Source organism: Balaenoptera borealis (assembly GCF_965194805.1).
Source record: "Balaenoptera borealis genome assembly, chromosome: 2".
NCBI lineage: Eukaryota > Metazoa > Chordata > Mammalia > Artiodactyla > Balaenopteridae > Balaenoptera > Balaenoptera borealis.
The window spans coordinates 93,932,833-93,953,502 of NC_138867.1; the positions used below are offsets into that span (position 1 = coordinate 93,932,833).

General features: G+C 40.8%; 2 protein-coding genes across 18 annotated transcripts in view; one reads left to right on the plus strand and one right to left on the minus strand.

Moving 5' to 3' along the window:
• The window catches only part of EPB41L4A (erythrocyte membrane protein band 4.1 like 4A), a 270,520-nt gene extending 256,534 nt beyond the window's left edge, over nucleotides 1-13,986 (plus strand). For 5 of the 8 annotated variants that reach the window (XM_082376858.1, XM_082376851.1, XM_082376853.1 and 2 more), the window contains 5 exons: nucleotides 5,950-5,997; nucleotides 6,588-6,656; nucleotides 7,268-7,378; nucleotides 8,465-8,546; nucleotides 12,742-13,986. In XM_082376858.1, the coding sequence (XP_082232984.1) occupies nucleotides 5,950-5,997; nucleotides 6,588-6,656; nucleotides 7,268-7,378; nucleotides 8,465-8,546; nucleotides 12,742-12,870 (439 nt within the window). In that variant the 3' untranslated portion in view covers nucleotides 12,871-13,986. Of the gene's footprint in view, nucleotides 1-5,949; nucleotides 5,998-6,587; nucleotides 6,657-7,267; nucleotides 7,379-8,464; nucleotides 8,551-11,651; nucleotides 11,697-12,741 lie in introns of all 8 variants that reach the window. The other 3 variants (XM_082376852.1, XM_082376856.1, XM_082376855.1) reach the window with 3 other exon arrangements.
• A 1,287-nt stretch (nucleotides 13,987-15,273) lies between these two features.
• Nucleotides 15,274-17,019, minus strand: LOC309622479 (uncharacterized protein). Of its 10 annotated transcripts, none has more exons than XM_082378537.1 (4): nucleotides 16,650-17,019; nucleotides 16,342-16,499; nucleotides 15,811-15,904; nucleotides 15,274-15,424 (listed from the first exon to the last, which is right to left on the minus strand). In XM_082378537.1, exons 1-2 carry the CDS (start codon nucleotides 17,002-17,004, stop codon nucleotides 16,480-16,482), a joined length of 375 nt encoding a protein of 124 aa, XP_082234663.1. In that variant the 5' UTR covers nucleotides 17,005-17,019; the 3' UTR covers nucleotides 15,274-15,424; nucleotides 15,811-15,904; nucleotides 16,342-16,479. The 10 variants fall into 10 exon arrangements, with proteins under 10 accessions (XP_082234663.1, XP_082234669.1, XP_082234667.1 ...); XM_082378543.1 differs by having other exon boundaries at nucleotides 15,811-15,886; nucleotides 16,617-17,019; XM_082378541.1 differs by having other exon boundaries at nucleotides 16,617-17,019.
• Between the last annotated feature and the right edge of the window lie 3,651 nt (nucleotides 17,020-20,670).

Here is a 20,670-nt window from a genome sequence, read left to right on the forward strand (position 1 = left end):
TTTTAAATCTTACCTTCATGATAAAGATATCAGATCAGACAGAGGGTTATTTCAGAACAATGCAATTGTATGAGAGAACCCCATTAGGAGTTTGATGTGTACCTTCCTGGAATTTAGTTTTAAAGCAAACCATAAAAAGACTTAGTAAATGTTTGTGGGATGACGTTGTAACTAAACTTGATTGTTTAACTATATAGCTGATATGGCCAAAGTACAGTTAACAAAAAAATCTGTTTGAAGAGTAGTTCATTCAGAAGTTGCTCTGGCTGCTGAGTAAAAAGCAGATTGAGAAAGAAAAGGAAGCAGGAAGAGCAATTTAAAAATATTTTGGTGGTCCAGGTGTGAGGTGGTTTTAGCTCAGAAAAGATAGTGGTGGTGGAGATGAAGAGAAGTGGATGAATACACATTTTGGAAGGAGAGCCAACAGGTTCATAGTGTGAGAGATATCGTGGATGAATTTTGAGTTGATGGATTAAGTGGGTAGACATGCCTTTTTACCCACTCCATCCATGAGATGGAGTGAGGTGGTCTGGGGATGTGTGGGAAGTGACAAGATTTCTGTTCCATTAGGTTTGAAAAACCAAGTGGGTGATCAAATGGAAATGTCAGGTAGGCAACTGGATAAAAGTGTTCAAATTCTACAAGATGATGGATTACTTTATTTAGGACAAACTGGGCTCTGCCTTTTATTTGAGCTATGACATTAAAAACCTGAGGTTTGTTGACAATTAAGAACATATCTGCTGGGTGCTATCGTCAGACCAGACCTCTGTCTGCCTTCTGCGTCTCCGAGTGTTAGTTTATTACCTAACCTCCACAAACTTCTGGTGTCATGTCTACAACGCAGATGATACCATCCTCATGAGATTTTGCTGAACATTATTAAGTCAGATCACATATGTCAAGTGACAGCGTAAATACTCAATTGCAGTTACTGTAATTAGTAAGTTCTCCAGGTCTCAGTTTATCTGTATAAACAAGGTACTTGATTTTTTTTCCCTTGAAATGAGGAAGAGCTGAGAAGTGAAGAGAGTCGGGTGGGGCCCAACTCACATTAAAATTAGAATTTGAGAATTTAGGAATCACTACAGCTTTTTTTTTTTTTTTTTTTTTTAAGTTAAAACATGGTTAGAGCACCATCTGAAGAAAATAATTAAAATTGTTCTTCAGATATGTGTATGAGTATATGTAGCACTTCAGATATATAGTAAACCACATATCTCTCAGTTACTCCCATATTCTTGAATTCCTACTACAGTGTCTGTAAATTGCCCATGTAGAGGTATCCACTGAGGATGAATGTTATGATACATCATTCATACATGATTCACTCATTGTTTTTTAAATCTCCAATGATAAACTAGAAACTTGTGTTTATTATTATATGCCAGAGACATACAGTAGTATAAAACACAAAATCTTCTCTCCTAAAACACATTAAACTGAAATATGATTGGATATCATCTAGAAAAATGTGAGAAGTACGGTTTTATCCAGTTTATTTTTCAGCTGCATTGCCATGACATTCACGTTTGCTTATCATTAGGAAACTTAGATGAAACTTCTTTTCTACGTGGATGAGTTTTTACTCACTGGGATATTTGGAGGAGGCATCAAAGCTGAAACAATTAAGTTCGCATAGGTTCAACCTGTGTGTGCGTGAAGGCTCAGGCTCCCCCTGGTGGCAATAATGTCTTACTACTTCTATTGAAAAATGCTACCGTGGAAGATGAGGTTGTCAGGGTAGAATGATGTACCCAGTTAAACACAAAACAGAAGTCTGGTGCCTTAGATAAAGATTTAGCGTGAAGTCCCTGGAATTGACTCCTGAGCGATCTTCAGCAGCTAGGTTTCTGGGCTCTGTGGCTTTCTAATCTTTCTTTAATTCTGAGAGGGGGAGAGGGAAGGAGGGGAAGATTAAGACATCTCCTAATCCTATCCTGACCACTCAGGAATATGATGAGGAATTACTGAGATATATGTTAAGTGCTTTGAATTCTTTAAATAAAGATGTTTTGTAAACTTAGTTTTCTTAGTAACACATTTTCAGCTCTAAATTTCCTTCTATGGCAGTGGTCAGTATAAGATCACAAAAATAATAAGTCAAATGCTGTCATACTTATTATTTTATTTTCAGTATAATATAATACACAAAACATAGTATATTATCTACTATACTATAATATATACCATATATGCTATACTATATAATATATGGCGTATATAATATATAAACTATAATATATGCCATATATTATAGTATAATATCTTCTAGGTAATATAACTAGAGTATTTGGAGGATGCAGAAGAAGACTATAAGGAAGAAGAAAAATTATTTCTAAATGATGTCTCATCGAAGAAATTTCTCTGAAAGGTGAATATTAATTTGAGTTATTGGTATAAGGTGTGTATGAGGGATACTTTTGAAAGATATTGGACTAATACTGGACTGAATGTATATTTTATATATACATTGTACCTATGGACAACTCATGGTTCTATTTCCTTAGGAAATTATTTGGAGAGTTCAAGTAAAACATATAATTAAGCCTTTTAATTAAGAAAAATGGCTGTTAAAATTCCACAGCTTTCTGAATCCACAAAATGATGTTGAGCTGCACCTAATGAAATCATCCTAAATTATTGATGAAATTTGTGCAGATGTCAGCATAAAAATGATATAGTTCTCATTAGCATGTAGCCTGTGTTTACATTTATTAAATCACAGGTTGTCTAGCAGTTGGAGATGAGCATTTTTTTTTTTTTTTTTTAGCCTTGGGACTTTTCCTTGTCTTAACGCTGTTTGAAACTGCTGGCATTTCAGAACTCAGTTTGGTTAAATATATGACTATTACGGTACTGTAGAATTTAAACATATAGACTAAATTCCTGAATTTTTTAAGACCAATATTTATGGCTAGAAGGACTGATGTTCTTTTAAGGTAACATTTCTGCTAATTTTTCTGAGATGGGAATGAAAGGCATTTCTTGTGGAATTGCAGCATTAATAACTTTTTTTAAAAAATTGACGTATAGTTGATTTACAATGTTGTGTTAGTTTCAGGTGTACAGCAAAGTGATTCAGTTGTACATATGCTTTTACAGATTCTTTTCTCTTATAGGTTATTACAAGATGTTGAATATAGTTTCCTGTGCTTGTTGTTTATCTTTTTTACATACAGTAGTATGTATATGTTAATCTCAAACTCTTAATTTATCCCTCCTCCCCATAGTAGCTTTTTAAAACATGAAAATACCTTTTTTTTTTTCTGTTCTGATAATTAACATAAGAAATTCTCTTGGCTAAAAGAAAAAAATCAGACAAGATAGGAAAGTATAAATAAGAAAATAAAAAATTAGTTGCAATTCCAACACTCAGAAATATCTGTTGTTATCAATTTTTTGTATATTGCTCATATTCATCATCTTTCACCACCACTAGGCCTGGTGTGGTGGCCTTGGGGGGGGCGTGTCCTCCTTGCCCCTCATTGCTTTTTCTCATTCTCCTCCCCTCCTCCCTCAAAGCACTTAGCTTTGAGTCTCATGCCATCAGATTATTCCTTCGTTCTTTTAAGATTTAGTTCCTGCCTCAGTGTCATTCTCTCCAACACTATTCAATAGCCACATAATGGGTCTTTACAATAACTTGGCCTCTTTGTTCCTTCACGAAACCTTAGCTGTTTTACTTCCTCATCATACCTTTGACCAGTGGTTTCTAATCTGGGGCAGTTTTTCCCCCCAGGGAACATTTGGCAATGTCCAGAGTCATTTTTGGTTGTCCCACCGGGAAGGTGTTACTGTGTCTAGGGGTCAAGGCTGTGGGTGCTACTAATCATCCTACAGTGCACAGGACAGCCCCTGGCAGCTAAGAATTATCTGACCCAAAATGTCAGTAGTGCTGAGGTTGAGATACCCTGCTCTAACTTGAAGATAGCCTCACTACTGCACCTTCCTGAAATAAGAATGATTCCCAGCAGAGTAGCTTCCTAACCTAGATATTATATAATACTATGGATTATTGGGTGACTTCCTGTGAGAATCAGATGCTGGTGTATAATTACAATGGAACCATCTCTCTCTGGGAACAGAATAATAGCTTAGTGCTTTTAATATTAGCACCTTCTCTGGCAGTATCATTGAATGCGTTAGCGTATTGTCTAGTGAATCAGACCAGCCAAATGTAGGAAAGGCAGATCCCATATAGGAAATCCTTCCAAAGAAGCATTTAAGTTTTTTTAAGCATACAATTTTATTCTTTATAACAAACTCTACCTTTAACAATACCATATTTTATATGTCTGAGACCAAGGCTTCATCTCCTCCCCTTTATCTTCTTTTTAAAAGAATTTTTTTAAATTAATTAATTTATATTTGGCTGTGTTGGGTCTTCGTTGCTGCGCACAGCTTTCTCTAGTTGTGGCGAGCGGGGGCTACTCTTTGTTGTGGTGTGCAGGCTTCTCACTGCAGTGGCTTCTCTTGTTGCGGAGCACAGGCTCTCGGTGCGCAGGCTTCAGTAGTTGTGGCACTCGGGCTCAGTGGTTGTGGCTCGCGGGCTCTAGAGCACAGGCTCAGTGGTTGTGGCTCGCAGGCTCTAGAGTGCAGGCTCAGTAGTTGTGGCGCACGGGCTTAGTTGCTCTGTGGCATGTGGGATCTTCCCAGACCAAACCCGTGTTCCTCACATTGGCAGGCGGATTCTTAACCACTGCGCCACCAGGGAAGTCCTCCTTCCCCTTATCTTCTGTGTTTGACTCCTTCTGAGTTGATTAAAAGGTCTTTACAGACAGATTTTTTTTTCTCCACAAAGGAAAAAACCACTTAGTCAATTCAATTGCTAGAAAGTAGTTTATTTTATTCTGTGGGCTAGAAAGTAGTTTATTTTATTCTGTGGGCCCTACCAGAATGCCTCAGCGATGCCCTTATTAACTGAGAAAAACGAAAGCAATGATAATATCATACGCTGAAAGTAATATTGAGCCCAGAAATGCTGATACAGATTATGAATGTAAAATTCCACAGGACAGAATATCAGTGGCTTTGTTTAGCTCCAGACATTTTAATTGTTAGGGTTTGGGTCGTTTCTTTGGGCCTTTATTAGACCTTGGTTCTCTTGAAAGGACTGATGAAAGCTTATTTTCTCACTAGGAAAAAAAAATCATTCCATGGCAACAATTGCTGTGATCATAGATTTCCAGTTCTCATTGCTATTATGGGGAGTGTGAACACCTGAATGTTGGCTTTGAATTTCTCATTCTAGGAAATTAAAAGTAGTGGTACAGTTTCTGTTCAAGTAGTTCTTGGAGCAGAAGAGATTTGTGGGCTCTGTATATAGGATGGAGAAGGGCACGTGGGGGGTGGCAGCACAGACCACAGATAGGTTCCAGCTTTGTGGGCCCACGCCGTGGCCCAGAAATGCAACGTCAGATGCAACAAGAAAGGACAGTGGGTCAGTGGCGCACAGTCTGCCAATCTGGCTGTCCCACCATTTTCTTTGCCCTTGCGGTGCTGCTTCCACTAGGTAATCACAGATCACGTTGGGAGTCGTTCATATGAATAGAATCAGGATGAATTCTTTTGCCTTTTCTTAGAAGTAATTAGCAGGACCAGAAACAGAAGCCTCAAATCATTCTTCATTGTAAAACCACCACTGGGGGGTGTGTAGATTGGCCCCTGTAGTTCTAAGCTCTTTCATTAAATGAAGCCCTGGTTATGGCTGATTTTTATGTGATTTTTTTTTTTTTTTAGTGGGCTAGCAGATAAATTGTCTGGTATCTTTGTACTAACCATCCCACATTAGCCTTCCCTGTCCAGTCTTTCCTTGTCTGGTGTCAGCTGGCAAATAAGGACTTCACAGTCTGGAAACTGTTAATGTTGCAGCTCTTCTAAAGTTAGAGATTAGATTGTTAGATGGAGCGTGTTTGCAGAGATGAGCGTTGTTTTTTCTATTTGTAGGAGAAGTCCCGATATTCAAGCAAAAGAAGAGTTATGGAAGCATATTCAGTGAGTACTGTTTTTAAAACCCATGTGGTTTGAAGGCATTTACAAGGAAGACCACTGACACCAAGAGGCAGCCTCGGGCTGAAGCCTGTCAGGTGGCCTTCATGGCCGTCATTTTGTGGAGCCTGGCACTCAGTGGTGGCGCCTCACCACACCAGCAGACCTCTGCCGGCAGCCCTGACCTCTCCTCTCCTGAGGCCAGCTAGCCTCACCTGTAAATGAGCCTCAGACAGGCCGATATCGTATAAATAAATATCAAGGAAAAGAAATTTTAAGAAAGAAAGACACCTGCTACAGGGGAGAGAAGCAGATCTTTTGTAGGGAAATGGGGGTGGCTGGAGAGTCATCTACATTCCGGTTATAGAAAAACTGGAAGAAGGTAGAAGAGCTACAGAAAAGGTTTTCCTCCCATTTTTTCCCTGAAATACATCCTAGTTTTAAAATCTTCGTTCCTGGCTTATATCTCTATTAGTTTTATTAACACCGTGTTTTGCAACAAGATTAGAAAGGGGGAAACTCACCTGCCAATTGTGGAAGGTGTTAGTATTTATATCAGTATCAAAACTTTAATTCTCATGCTCATTCCCTTCTAGAAAGGAACTTGTGGATCCATCTGGACTGTCAGAAGAACAATTAAAAGAGATTCCATACACTAAAATAGAGTATGTCTTTGAAAATCTTTTTTAAAAAGTTTTATTAATATTTGTAAATGAGTAATCCATTCTTACTCTTCAGTGGTGTTCCATTCAGTGCTTTGTCTTTACATTTTAACTAAAATTAAAAATAACTATAGAGGAAGAAGTAGAAAAGGAGGTATTAAAGCTAATTATTCATTCTGTACTGCAATCACTCTCTTATTAACTGCCTGTTTGTAGGTGGTCCACTTATGCTGGGATTTTTTACACTAAATAAGTACAACAGTACTATAGGATCCTGGTTGGCTGAATTCATGGAGGGATTCAGTCATGGAGGGCAGACTGTAAAGTTATATGGGGATTTTCGCCTTCGATCAGGGTTGGTATCCCTAACCCAGTATTGATCAAGGGTCAACCGTACTATAAAGTTTTATTTTCATGTATGATGGAGGCAGTTTTCTTTTGTTAACTTGTGAGATTTAAGCCATCTAGGCTTTCCAAGCTTAGAGGAATCAAGTTCTTTTTAAAACTCTCAAAGTTATTATTCCTTTGCAGTTTCAATATTAAGGAAAATCTCCAAATTACCCTGTTCTGACTTCTGCTGTGTTTGTCTCCACGGTTTTTGGTGTCTTGTTTAGGACTCAAGGTGACCCAGTCCGCATCCGGCATTCTCATTCACCTCGAAGTTACCGCCAGTATCGCAGGTCCCAGTGTTCAGATGGAGAGCGATCTGTTCTCTCAGAAGTGAAGTAAGTAGGCAAGTGTGAGTACATCATCACCCTCATGGCTCCAGAACAGCACAGTACAATAGAACTTCCTGCAGTGATGGAAGTATTCTATATCTGTGGCTATGGGGTATTTGAAGTGTGGCTCATGTGACCTAGAAACTAAAAATCTAATATTATTAATTTTAATTAATTTAAACTTAAGCAGCCATGTGTGGCTTGTGGCTGCTGTACTGGATAGCACAGACCTAGACTATACTTAGGCTGAATTATGGCCCTTCCAAGCTATGCACTGAAGCTTTTAGAAGAAAGAGAAAATGCATGAGCTATTCTATTTTGAATAATAAATGCATCCATATTTGAGAGAAGTTGGCATAAGTTTTTTTTTGAACTGATGGCATTTTGTCTTCTTTTACTACAGCAAATGTTATATATTACAGTAGTTTGTTTCTTTGTGTTATTTAGTTTCTCTTTTGAGGAAAGTGGCCATATCTCAGCTTGACATGATAGGTACTATATGTTAAATGAATGTATTAATGAAATAATTATGCATCCATTTGTAAAAGTACTAGAGTCATGGAAATTCATGTACTTGGTATTGCTGGGTAGGAATGTCAGCCGTTAAACACTGAATTAAGGCTTAAAACTTTGATAAACATTAACAAATTGGGAGATAGGCTAGCCCATTGGAGAGAGATATAGGCTGGGTTTTTTTTTGTTTTGTTTTGCTTGTAAAATGTAGGCCATTGCTGTCTATAGCTCCATAGGTTTATAAAAAAAGAATAAATGGCCAGTAAGTGTTTCTCTAGAAACAAATCAAAAATCCATTTATACAACATATCACAGTAAGAAAAGCACATGGGAACCATACCTATGTTATATTCTTGGTTCTTCTAGTTATTTGCTGTGATTTTGGGCAAGTTACTTAACCTGTTGAACTTAATTCAAAAACATTTATTAAATGCCTATCTGTGTAAAGCACTGTGGTAGGCACTGTTAAGGAATACAAAGATATGTAAAACATGCTTACTTTGCTATAGCCCTTTTCCAACTCAGATTGTGATTCTAGGTACTGTCTCAGTCATTAATTCTAAAACTGACTCTCTGCAGCTCAAAAACAGATCTTGTACCTCCACTTCCTGTGACCCGATCTTCAGATGCTCAGGGTTCTGGTGGCTCCACAGTTCATCAAGTAGGTAATAAGTTTTAAGAAGGTGTTGTACTGATGACAAGTTTCTGTGTTTAAAAAACACATGTACAAAACATGGAAGGAGAAGGAAGGAAGGGTGTGTGATCAAGACAAGGCACAACCTGGGAAGAGCTATATTAGGGGTGAGAGCTAGAGGTAGTGTAAGGTCTAAAATGATCTGAGGCTTGGGGCAAAGCCAATGATAACAAAGATTGTAAGATTGTTTGGAGCTAGAATAAAGAAACAATGGGCTTCACTAATTTTAAAAAGTATGTCTAGATTAGTTTTTGAGCCAGAGAAACAGGGATAAAGTGGTAGACTCAGAGGGGGCCCATGTTCAATCGTTAACTGATGGCAGACGGAGAATTACTCAAGTCCTGTTTTATTTCTGTCTTCTTCATCAAAGAGAATTACTTTTCTTCTGGAAATGTTTAAAAAATGTGGTCAAAACGGAATTCAAGGACATGGCAAAGCATCTAGCTGCCTTAACAAAATCAGTGTAACACTCAGCTGAATTAGATAGCTGTTATCAGGGGAGCACTGTAGCAGACATATTTCAGCAAGGTGTTTGACATCATCTCTCATTGTATTTTTTTTAATGTGATAGAAAAACATGGAGGCTGTGTAAGGTTGTTGGATGGATTTATATCATTTAAATCATTACTCTAGAAACAAACTTGATGTTTATAATGGATCAGTATCAGCCTGTTGTTTGCAGTGGATTGTTTGAATTGTGGATCCCTTTGAAAGGCAATTATAACTACTGTCTTTTTCCCATAAAAATGCATGTAAGCACATATTTAATGCACATAAGCATATAATTCAGGAAGTTCATGGACAACCTAAGAACCCTGACTCCAGCGTATCCGTCATGTACTGCCCTGTGCTTATCTTGACTCATTTTTGTCAGTGACTTGAGCAAGTACAGAAAAAGCCTGTGCTAATTTAGGTTAGGTTCCCTAGGAAGAGATTCTGCAATGGAGGTTTGCATGGAGGAGGTATATTGGAAAGTGCTCTTAGGATCAACACTTGTTTGGGGAGTAATAGATAGGCAAGAGTTGAACTGAGTGGTATAGTCCCAATAAAGGCATCAGATGATCCCATGGGAAGCTCTGGAGCCAAGATGGCCCTTCTGATTCATCCCACTTGGAGACAAGGGGGCTGGGCCTTAAACACTCACCATGTAGCAAGTGACTGGGTAAAGGGTGCCCCTGGAAGGGGGCATGACCTTGAACAAGGTGGCTCTCTTCAGCACAGGGCTGTTCCTGGGGAGGGGCTCAGTTTTGGTTTTTTTAATATTTATTTCATTTATTTATTTTTGGCTGCATTGGGTCTTTGTTGCTGTGCGGGAGCTTTCTCTAGTTGCGGTAAGCAGGGGCTACTTTTCGTTGCGGTGCGCAGGCTTCTCATTGCGGTGGTTTCTCTTGTTGTGGAGCATGGGCTCTAGGCATGCGGGCTTCAGTAGTTGTGGCTCATGGGCTCAGTAGCTGTGGCACGCAGGCTCAGTAGTTGTGGCTCGTGGGCTCTAGAGTGCAGGCTCAGAGGTTGTGGCGCATGGGCTTAGTTGCTCCGTGGCAGGTGGCATCTTCCCGGACCAGGGCTCGAACCCGTGTCCCCTGCATTGGCAGGCGGATTCTTAACCACTGCGCCACCAGGGAAGTCCCAGGGGCTCAGTTTTGAGCTGTATGGCAGCCAACACTCTGAGCTGCTGGGGAATGAATGCCTCAGTCTGGAATGGAGATCTGAGTGGTTAACCACAACTTCCACTAAAATCTGTGTAATTTTTGATTAGATAAATCTGGGAGAGCTAATAGTTTATCCACACAGACAATTTGTTTCAAGTCAGTAACACTTTAAAAAAATTACATTCATTATTAGTTGAGGCTTCACATTCAGACAGGACCTGCATTGGTGTCTCCTTGTCTCCACACACCACTTGTGTGACTCTGAACATTGTTTAACTTCTAAGACTAAATTTCTTTGCAATGTAGATAATAACCTACCTCTTAAAGTTGCTGGGAAGATGAATAAGCACTGTTACTTTTCAAAGCTCTTTTTTTTTTTTGTCTTAAATTTAAGTTGGCTTCAATACAAGTGGGAATTTCATGTATTTTTGCTTTTCCAACTACTCTAAGACTGTCTAATCACCATAATTTAGGAATCTCAGAAAACTTAAATTGTACACATGAAATGTTGAAAGAATAGCCGTCACTGTGCTGCATACAAGAACAACTCACATGCATCTTTTAATCAATGGCACTGATCCCTAAGCTTGTCTCTGGGACACCTTTGATTTTGAATTCAATAGCTATCTAATGAGCACATCTAAGGAGTGACAAGGCACTCACTGGGACAGTCAGCAAACTACAGCCCAAGGGCTAAATTTAGTCTGCAGCCTGTTTCTGTACAGTCCAGGAGCTAATAATTGTTTTTATGTTTTTAAAGGGTTGCTTGTGGGGAGGGAAAAAGAATGTGCAATAGAGACAGGAGGTAGTCTATAATCTGGCCCTTTAAAGAAAATGTTTGCTAACTCCTGGCCTTGACACATAAAAGTAAACAGGTAAAACAATTAAAAAAAAACACAACAACTAGGTAAGCATTATGAAGAAACAAAGGTCTGTGTTAGAAAACGAACATGACCTCACTTTAGAAAGATAGGGCGAAGGCCATTCAGAAAGTGACCTGTAAAGCTGAAACTCAAAGGTAGAGAAGGAGCCAACCATGTGAGTATTTGTGAAAGGCTGATGGAAGCAGAAGAAATAGCGTGGGAAAAAATGCTGAGGCTGGAAAGGGCCGGGGTGTCTGAGGTCTGAGCAGAGTAAAGGGGAAGGAGGGTGGATAATGCAGGGCCTTAGATGCCATGGGAAAAAGAGTTTGTTTGGATTTTATTCTAAGTGCCAAAAGCAAACAACTGATCTGGTTGCCGTGTGGAGAAAGGATGCAAATGATATGGGGAAGTGGGAAAGCTGCATTTCCTAAGTTCCACAATGATGCCAGAGTTCTGCTAGTGGCCTGGCCTGCCTATACTTCACCTTACTTTTTCATGCAGAAGGCTGGTAAAAGTGGGGTGGATTAGGGACTTTGATTCATTTTCCTTATTCCTTTAAGGTGTGCAGGCAGAAGAGATAGGTTCAACCCTCAAAAAACTTAAAAGTTAGTGATTCTTCTGATATATTCTCTCTCTATTCCCCTGCCCTGACTCACTCATGCTCTGGTGTCCTCCTCCCTCTCCCGTTACCTAGGAACCTGTCCCAAACAGATAATGTCTGACGATCCAAAATTAGCTTGATTTGTACTCCTCATGCTTAGCAGAATTGTTGTTCCATTGGTGCCTCTTTGCATATGAGTAAATCAAATCAAGCCAGTCGTAGGAACAGATGAAAGACAGCCTCTTAGAGGGTAGTTTATTTTTAGCCCAAATGAATCTCAAAATAATAGAATTCTGGTGTGTAGCTCATTATGTATGGGCAGGTACTTGTGCGTTAGGAAATACACTTGTTAGCCAGATCTACTGACAGGTTGGGCCATCTCTAAAAGGAGCTAAGAGCAGGTCTGTTCAGCAGAAGAGGGAGCTGTGGAGGCACTTTAGTGTCATCCTCAGGGCCTCCACGTGTGGCTGTGGGAGGACATGACCCACTTCCAGAAGCCCTGGGTGTGGTGCTCAGGCTCTGGTAGCTCCGCTCCCATTTCTCCAGGATGGGGCCACCGCAGCTCACGGGGAGCTCTAGCCCCAAGTGATGCGGGTCCCCAGGGCATTGTGTTGTACGGATTTCTTTCAGTGACTACTGAAAATATAATCAGGGAAGAGTAAAAATTACCCCCAGCCCCCCATGCTCTTCATCTCTCTGCCCCTCCTTGGAAAAGTGGGAGGCCTGAGAGCCTGGGTTAGCAGCAACTACCATGGAAATGACACTTCACTGGGGGAATGGGTTGAGATTTATGCCTGATTTTCATGAGTAAGATTTGTTATGCATGTAACTGTCAGAGTAACTTTTTTAAGATTTAAACACAATCATGTTGTTCATCATAATTAACTATTTAAATAAAGGGAATATTTGAACAGCTTTTGACATTACATACCTTTCCTAAATATAACTTGATGTCTTAAATCTTAGTATTTGTGTTAATAAAATTGATTTGGCTGTAGTTTCTTCTCTGAATCTTACTTTCTGTATTTTTCAAATGCATTCTTTTCTAGAGAAGAAACGGGTCTAAAGATAGCCTGATTGAAGAAAAATCTCAGACATCTACAAGCAATCTGGCTGGAAAACACACAGCAAAAACAATAAAAACTACCCAAGCTTCACGCCTCAAGATAGAGACTTAATCCTAGTGAAGCGCTAGGGATGGGGGGGGGGGGTGGGAAGGGTGTGTGTGCCACCTTTACTTTGAAACTGTGAATTATAATTATTCAAGTATCTTGGACCTGCAGAAGTGTTTCTTCAGAAGAAAATAATGGAGTCTGTTGCATCTTTTAAAGGTTTAACTACAGTATATTTGTGCCTAAGGGCCTTTTAATTTGGTAACTGGAAAGACAGTATTTTAAAACTTATTCACTTGATGCCGTGTTTTCCTTCCTGGAAACTCCCAAGTTATCTTGTGTCTGCCACAACCAACACCAGATGCTTCGGTTCAAAGTTCTGGAATCCTGGACTGCAGCCGGCTAGCTGTGCAGTAGTACACCAAGTGGGATGAAAAGGTTCTTCCCAACTCTGGGTGGATCTCTGCCTGAGCACAAATGCATGACTGAAGCATCACTTTCACACTGCAGATATTTTTATTCACATAAATGTTCTTTGTAATACTGTACTTTGTGGCATTAAGTTCCACTGATTATTTGCAAATGTTAAAAAAAAGTTTGTTAAGTGCTGCTTTTAATTTCTCGTGTCCTTGTCTTGTGCTTTCAGAAAAAAAAGGCTATGTGTGGGTTTCAGTTGACCTCAGCTTATAAATTCATGACCCTCAACCTGAAATGGTCCCTCCAGTCTGCCTGGCTAATTCTCCCCAAATACTATTTCAGACATTTCCTCTCTGCAGATGACTGCAGTCTACAGGAAAAATAGAAATACTCATGCAGGATATCTTTCATCTTCCCCTTACCCAAGAGACAAGCCTCGCCATGGCTGCCATCAACCCTAGTCCTTCCCTTTCTCCTGTCCCCTCTACCTGTCCTCTCGAGCCCATCTCCTTCAGCCTTCTCATCCCTGCTCTCTCCAGTATTAATATATTCAGCCGCTTCCTCTCAGCTAGACTACCATCTAAAAAAAGTAAGCCAACCAAATTTCACAACCACAAATTCTTCTCCAAGCTACCACTTTTTTCTCCCATTCCAAGTTTCTCAAAAGGATTATCTGTAGCCAGTGTCCTCAACTACCTCAAACCATCTCTAATATGGATTCTCCCCCACTGTTCCACTAAAGTGGACCTCAAAAATCACCTTCATGTCACCAAATCCAAGTTAACTTTTAGGCTACCTTACAATATTTTGTTTCTTTAATGCATTTCCCATTGTTTCTACCATTCTGACTGTCCTTTGCAGCTCACGCTGTTCCACCTCTCCAGTTAATTAAGAGTATCTCAAATCTAGGCCCTCTTCCGCTACCCCAGTGGATCTCATTTATTCCCACGGTTTATTTCTATAGCTTAGACTAAAAACCAGTGTAGTACCAAGGGGTCACTTAGATTTCTAAGGCAATTCAAATAGAGCTAGTTGAAAATGCTGCTCCCCAGCTGGATCTGCAAATGTACAAGACTACACACCTAGCCGTCATTATGGACACATCCTTTATTACTAACTCCTGTCTGCTATAGTTTTAACTATCTCTCTTCCTTAACTTTACCACCACCCTGGTCCAAGGTGGTCATCTCTCACAGAGACAGTGGTAGTAGCCTCCAACTGGCCCATCAGCACCCCTTTTCTTGCAAATGTGCATTTCCATCATGGATTTCCCCTTGATTTATACAGAGCCTTAAGTAGTCTGGCCTCTTACCTGTTCAGCCTCATTTTGTAACACCCAGAGCTCCCATAATGGCCACCTTCAAGCCTCATTAAGCACTCAACTCTTACCTAAATGAGGACACAATAGTCAGAAATCTGGACTTATGGTCATACCCATTTTTTTAGCTCAAGGCCTCTGTACATGGCACGGGGTCAGCTTTGCCTTGCATAAATGCTTACCTACCCTTAGTCCTAACTGCTTTCTCAGGTTTCCCTGACTCGGTCAAATCCTATCATACATGGAACTTGTCTCACGAAGTTTTAAATTGTGATGACATTTCTTCCATTCAAAGGTAAGCTTCCAAAGGGAGGAACTGTGTTTGTGCACCATTGTGTTCCCAGCTCCTAGTTCAGTGCTTTCAATAAATATTTTGAATGCCCGAATACACTATTTGTTCTTTCCTGCAAAGTGAAGGCAGATTTGCTTTTAGCTTAAAAAAAAAAAAAAAAAATGCAGTAACAGAGAGCACACCTGTTACCTAGAAACCAACTAGTCTAGTTCACTTCATCATGCAAGAGGCACTAGAAGAAAGCACGTGTTTCTCCTTGGAGCCTAGCATAAGCCTATATTTCATGAGGCTATCAGTGATCAATATCACTGAATGTTAATCTTAACAGCTGAGATTTAACATAATTTTGAAGTTGCTGGGAGAGGGAGTTACCCTATGATCCTTCAGTAAAAGAATGCTATTTTCTGGCAGTTAATCACTTAGCACACAAACCTCCAAGAAGCACATTAAATTATTTTATTTATAGCCCCACTGTTTTAGATGTACATTTATGGACTATCCAAAAGCGGTATTTTTTTTAGCAATCCTGGAAATTTTGAATACTCTAATCAACACCCGAAGATCAAGTTGTCAAGTTCCTCACCGAGGACATCCTAAAAGGAAAAATAAGGCACTCAATTTGACAAGCAAACATTTACATGCACCACATCTTAAAAACTTTCAGTACATGCTTCTTCGCTGGGTAAGTTATGCACTTCTGGACTTTAAATGTCAACATAAAACACGCCTGAGATCTGGCAAGTGGTTTTTTTACAATTCACATAAAATCATGTAAAGATTTCATGACAAGCTGGGAAGAAGCTATCCCATTTGCAGTTAACAATTTGTTTACAGATGCAGCAGTACTAATACTAGTGAACCCTTAATAACTAATTTAAACTAATACCCACTAGAGAAGGCCCCCCCAATCTAGAAAGATAAAATTCACATCACAAATAACTGCTGTATGACAACTTCTAATTCAAAACTATCACCCTACCTTAGGTCATCTTTGTGCTCCCAGATAGTAAGTAGTCAGCTAGCAGCAGTCTATGCTTCAAGCGTCCATCTTTCACCTGAACGAAAATTAAAACCTGTTAAGAGAAACATACACTTAACGTTGGCAGAATCAAAACCACATGTGTACATAATATAGCAGTATAACTGTTACTTGTGCAGCTCCTACACCAAAGATGTCAAATACTAGGGCAGGAAAAGGCTGCACAAGTGTTTGGTTTTCGCCTTTTTTGACACCTCATCCACTAGTTTCCAAAAGTGAACGGGCAACACAAAGGCGGCAAGAAAACCGCGTAAGGAATGCTGTGTGGCACAAAGCTGCGAACCCCAAACCAGCTGGCTGAGATGAACTGCTGCGTTGATGAGCTGGGAGAGGAACTAAGCCCAGCTCTACAGTTTCCTTTACGACTCAACATCCGACTAGGTAACGAACACCGAATTAAAGTCTTTCAAATGGCTGAAACCTGAAAATGTCCAGGCAACTGGTCTTTTCTGCAGGAACACGAAAACTCGCCTGCAGAGCTGGTGATGGTGATGGTCATTCGATTTCCGCGAAGTTCTGCACCAGGACACAGTTATCAAGATCTAAATCTGAAATGGCACTTCTGCGTTGACCTGATTTCCCACCGTGACAAGGTAGGCATCCGTGCCGTTATACAGTGAGGCCTTTCCCTGTCACACGCAAGAAAGCCCCGCTTCTATTAAAAATTCCCTGACACACAGTCGATGACCAATCGACCCCAAAGCCCTCACCCCCCTCGCCGCATCTCCTGGCGTGGGAACACAGACCCGGGGCCGCTTCTGGGCTTTCTGAGGTCTCACCGACAACGTGGCGGAGGCCAGACCAGGCCACTGCCCTCCACGCGTTCAGGGACCGGGAGCCTCGGACCCGGCCCGGCCGCGGCGCCAGCCTCACTAGACTCAGGGCGGCCGCACGCTCCTGCCCTGCGCCCCAGCCGTCGGAGGCCAGGCGGCCACAGGCCCGGGACCGTCCAGACCCTCGCCGCCATACAGTCCGAAAGAAAGGGGAGGTTAGAAAGAGCGCGCAGCCTTCCCACAATGCTTTTCTATGACTGGAAGGACCCACTGCTCGAGGGGCGCGGGGAGGACGGACTGTACCATCGGCCACGGCGCCCCGGCGAGACGCCGCCGTGCGGCCGGAGGGCGAAGTGCCCATTGATTGGCCGAGGGGCGGGGCTGCCCGGGGAAAAGAGTTCTGAGGAGCGCGAGTTCGCTGAGCGCCGGGCCGTCGGGCGGGAAAATTTTTCCGCGCAGGAGGAGGGTTTATCTAGTGTGGATACCCAACCGCCCCTCCACCCGGTGTCAAGAGTACACGGTCAGCGCTGAGCTGCGGGTGTAGCCCAAAGGACTTCAGACCTCGTGTTCTGGGAGAGGACAGAGCTCACCGTCTCCAGCTGAGGAAGAGTAAGGTCATTAATTCCAGAAATATTTATTGAGTACTTACTGTGCTTCACGCTGTTCTAAATGCCTGGGAATCCGCTGTGAATGAGGCAGAGTTCCTGTCTTACGTTCTAGTTGGGTGAGACAGACACTAAACAGATAACGTGGACACTGTTAAGTCCAGATAGTGTAAGTGCCAAGGAAACAAAGGAGGGGAAAATGTGATAGAGTCGTGCTGTCCGGTAGGAATCTAGTGTGAGCCACGAATGTCATTTTAAAATTTTAGAAATGCCACATTAAAAAGGAACAAGTTAAATTAAGAGAAACTCAACATGTGCTAAGTATAACCGTTTCAACATTTGGTCACTATAAAATTATTAGTGATATACCTTGCATTCTTTTATTCCTACTAGGTCTTCAAAACCTAGTGTGTATTTTATACTTTCAGTACCTTTCAGTTCAGACTAGTCACCTTTCAGGTGCTCAGAAGCTAGACCTCGGCCAGCGTGGCTGGAGCCGCGTGTGGAGTGTAAGGCGGCGTCAGAGGCAGCGGAAGAGACAGGCAGGAGCGAATCATGTAGAGCTTTGTACCTGTGGTAAGGAGTTGGGATTTTATGCTGGAAGTTTAGAATTGATTATTACCACCGAAAGAAAGCAGAGGTAGTTAATTACTTTCTTGCTGATACCCATAACTCCTTGAAGGGATAAAGACTGCGGTGATTCGGACTGTGTGGTAGCACCTGGGTCTCCTTGCACATGTGAGTCCTATAGAGACTCACCCAGAGACCACATCCCAGCACCTTTCTTTGTTTCTTTGAAGCTTATTGCAGAAAGAGACGGAGGGAGGGGAAGAAAGGGAGGAAGGAAGGAAGGAAGGAAGGGAAAGAAAAAGAAAGAGGGAGGGAGGAAAGAGAGAGAGAGGGAGGAAGGAAAGAGAAAAAAGAGAGAAAGAGGAAAGAAAGGAAGGAAGGAAGAAGAAAAGAAAAAGAAAATTCAAGCCCATAGCCCAGTGGTCATCACACAAGGACTGGCCTGAATGATAACATCACTGTTGGGACAGTAGGGACAGTGATTTTACAGAAGTAAATGTGTGTGATAATAAGGAGGGAAATAACTCTGAGTCCTTCATTAGGAATTCTCTGTAACATCTGGGGAGAGAAAGGTTGGGGAAGGAGAATGACACCTCAAAGAGTGTTATTTAAATACACTGGAAGGGTACCGTTTGAGGATTATAACAAACTTCAATCTTGCCTTCTTGCTAGGGAAAGTCAGGGAGAGGAAATTTCCTTGGACTTGAGCAGCCAGCAGACCTAGGTTTCGATCCAGCTCTTTGACACTTGTGCTTTTGGGTATATGACCACCTCTCTAAGCCCAGGTTCCTATTTTACATGATAATACCTTTACCTATGTACCACATAGGTTAGTTTAAAGAATTAAGGAAGGTTTGTTGAATTATCTCACACTGTATTTTACACAGTGACACCCAATTAATGACTCTCATGAGCTAGACTCTCCTTGTTGACTGCCACCCCAGGTATGGAAACTTCTTGGGTTGAGTTCTTAAGGAAGGGGAAACTATGCTGCTGTTTTTCTTTTAATGGCTTGACATTTTGTTCCCACCCCATTCTTTCCTATCTGCCCCTTGTAACTCGTCCCTAAACTCTGGATGATTCAAGAACAGATAGAGGGGAGGCATTTGTTTCAATTATTGGATAATGTTGGTGTTAGGAAATTAATTCTAAATTCTTCATCTTCCTGTCTGCTTCGACCTCACGTAGCCTGGGAAGGAAAATTCAGTAATTCAGCCAACACAAGCAGAAAGGACGTGAGAAAAGGGGGATATTTTCTACCCTGTTGGAGCAGAGACATTATGGAAAGATGTACAAACAACATACAGTGTTAGTGCAAGCGTGGAACAGACCCAGTTTCCTTGTTCTGTATGGTAGGCAGACTAATTGTCCCTCAAAGGTGTCCACACCCTAATCCCCAGAACCTGTGAATGTGTTCCATTGCATAGTAAAAAAGGGGCTTTGCAGATATGATTAACATGAGGGACCATGAGATGAGGAGATAAAAAACAAAGAGGAAAAGTGGGGAGTCAGAGATGTGGCAGAAGAGAAGGCAGGAAAGGGACTCAACCTTCCATTGTTAGCTGTGAAGATGGAGGGGGAACATCTTTGAAGCCAAAGAATACAGAAAGCCTCTAGAAGCTGGGAATGGCCCTCAGTTGACAGCCAGCAAGGAAACAGGAACTTCATTTCTGCAGCTGCATGGAACTGAATTCTGCCAACCACCTGAATGTACGTGGAAGCAGATTCTCCCCTGGAGTCTCCAGAAAAGAAGTCTCCAGCCCTACTGATGCCTTGATTTTAGCCCAGTGAGACTCGTGACAGAATTCCAACCTACAGAGCTGTGATAATAAATTTGTGTTGTTTTAAGCTGCTAAATTTGTGTTAATTTGTTATGGCAGCAAGAGAAAACTAATGCACCCTGTAAGGGGTGGAGAGTGAGAAGTGAGCTGTTTTTCTTACCCCACTCCTTGTGCCATTCCAGTTTTCTCATCAGAAGCATAAGTAAGATTTTGCATATAAGCGGTGCACATTTCATTTTAAAGTGCTTAATCCATAGGGGGTTGACATTTTGTTTATGTTGGGTGTTAGGGATCTGATTTAATATACAATAGATATTAAATAATTTGAATACTTTTTATAATTTAGAAGCATTTGTAGATTTTCTTTGGATTTTCCCTTTAAACAGTCATATCATCTGTGGAAGCTTTCTTCCTTTCTCCTTATACTGTGTGTGCATGCACACATGTGTGTGTGTGTCAATGCTGAGACTAGGACATCTAGGGCAATGTTGAATAGAGTGATAATAGACATCCTTGTCTTGTTCACGGCTTTAAAGGAATGCTCTTAAAGTTTCAGCATGTATGTATGACGTGTATGACATTTTAATGCATTTCTTGTTGTTTATTGGGTTAGGGAAGTGCCCTATTTTTAGTTTGCTTGTAGTTTTTTTTTTTTTTAAATCATGAGTGAATGTTGGATTTTATTAAATGTTTTTTTCCGGTCTCTATTGAGATGAACATAGGGTTTTTTCTTGTAATGTGTTAATGAAGTGAATTGCATTAATACATTTTCTAATGTTGAACCAATCTTACATTTCTGGAAGAAACCAAACTTGTCATTTCAAAAAATATTCTGTTTAGAATTACTGCATTTATGTTTACGGACAAGAGGGGACTGTGGTTATCTTTCTCATACTGTCTTTGATAGTATTGATGTTAGAATTATACAGATATCTACTTAATATTAGTAATTTGTTTCTGAAAATCAGATGTTCTATGCAAAAATATTAATTGGGAGCCTATTGCGCTCCGTTTTAAATGGTAAAATTATAATGAGTTACTTGTTAACCCAAACCAACTTCCTAAAATGTA

Coding starts and splice junctions, on each gene's coding strand:
- LOC309622479 (XM_082378536.1), bottom strand. CDS start 17,004: ATGGGCACTTCGCCCTCCGGCCGCACGGCGGCGTCTCGCCGGGGCGCC. Junction 15,905..16,580: donor CAGGAGATGCGGCGAGGGGG/GTGAGGGCTTTG, acceptor TTCTCTTAACAG/GTTTTAATTTTCGTTCAGGT.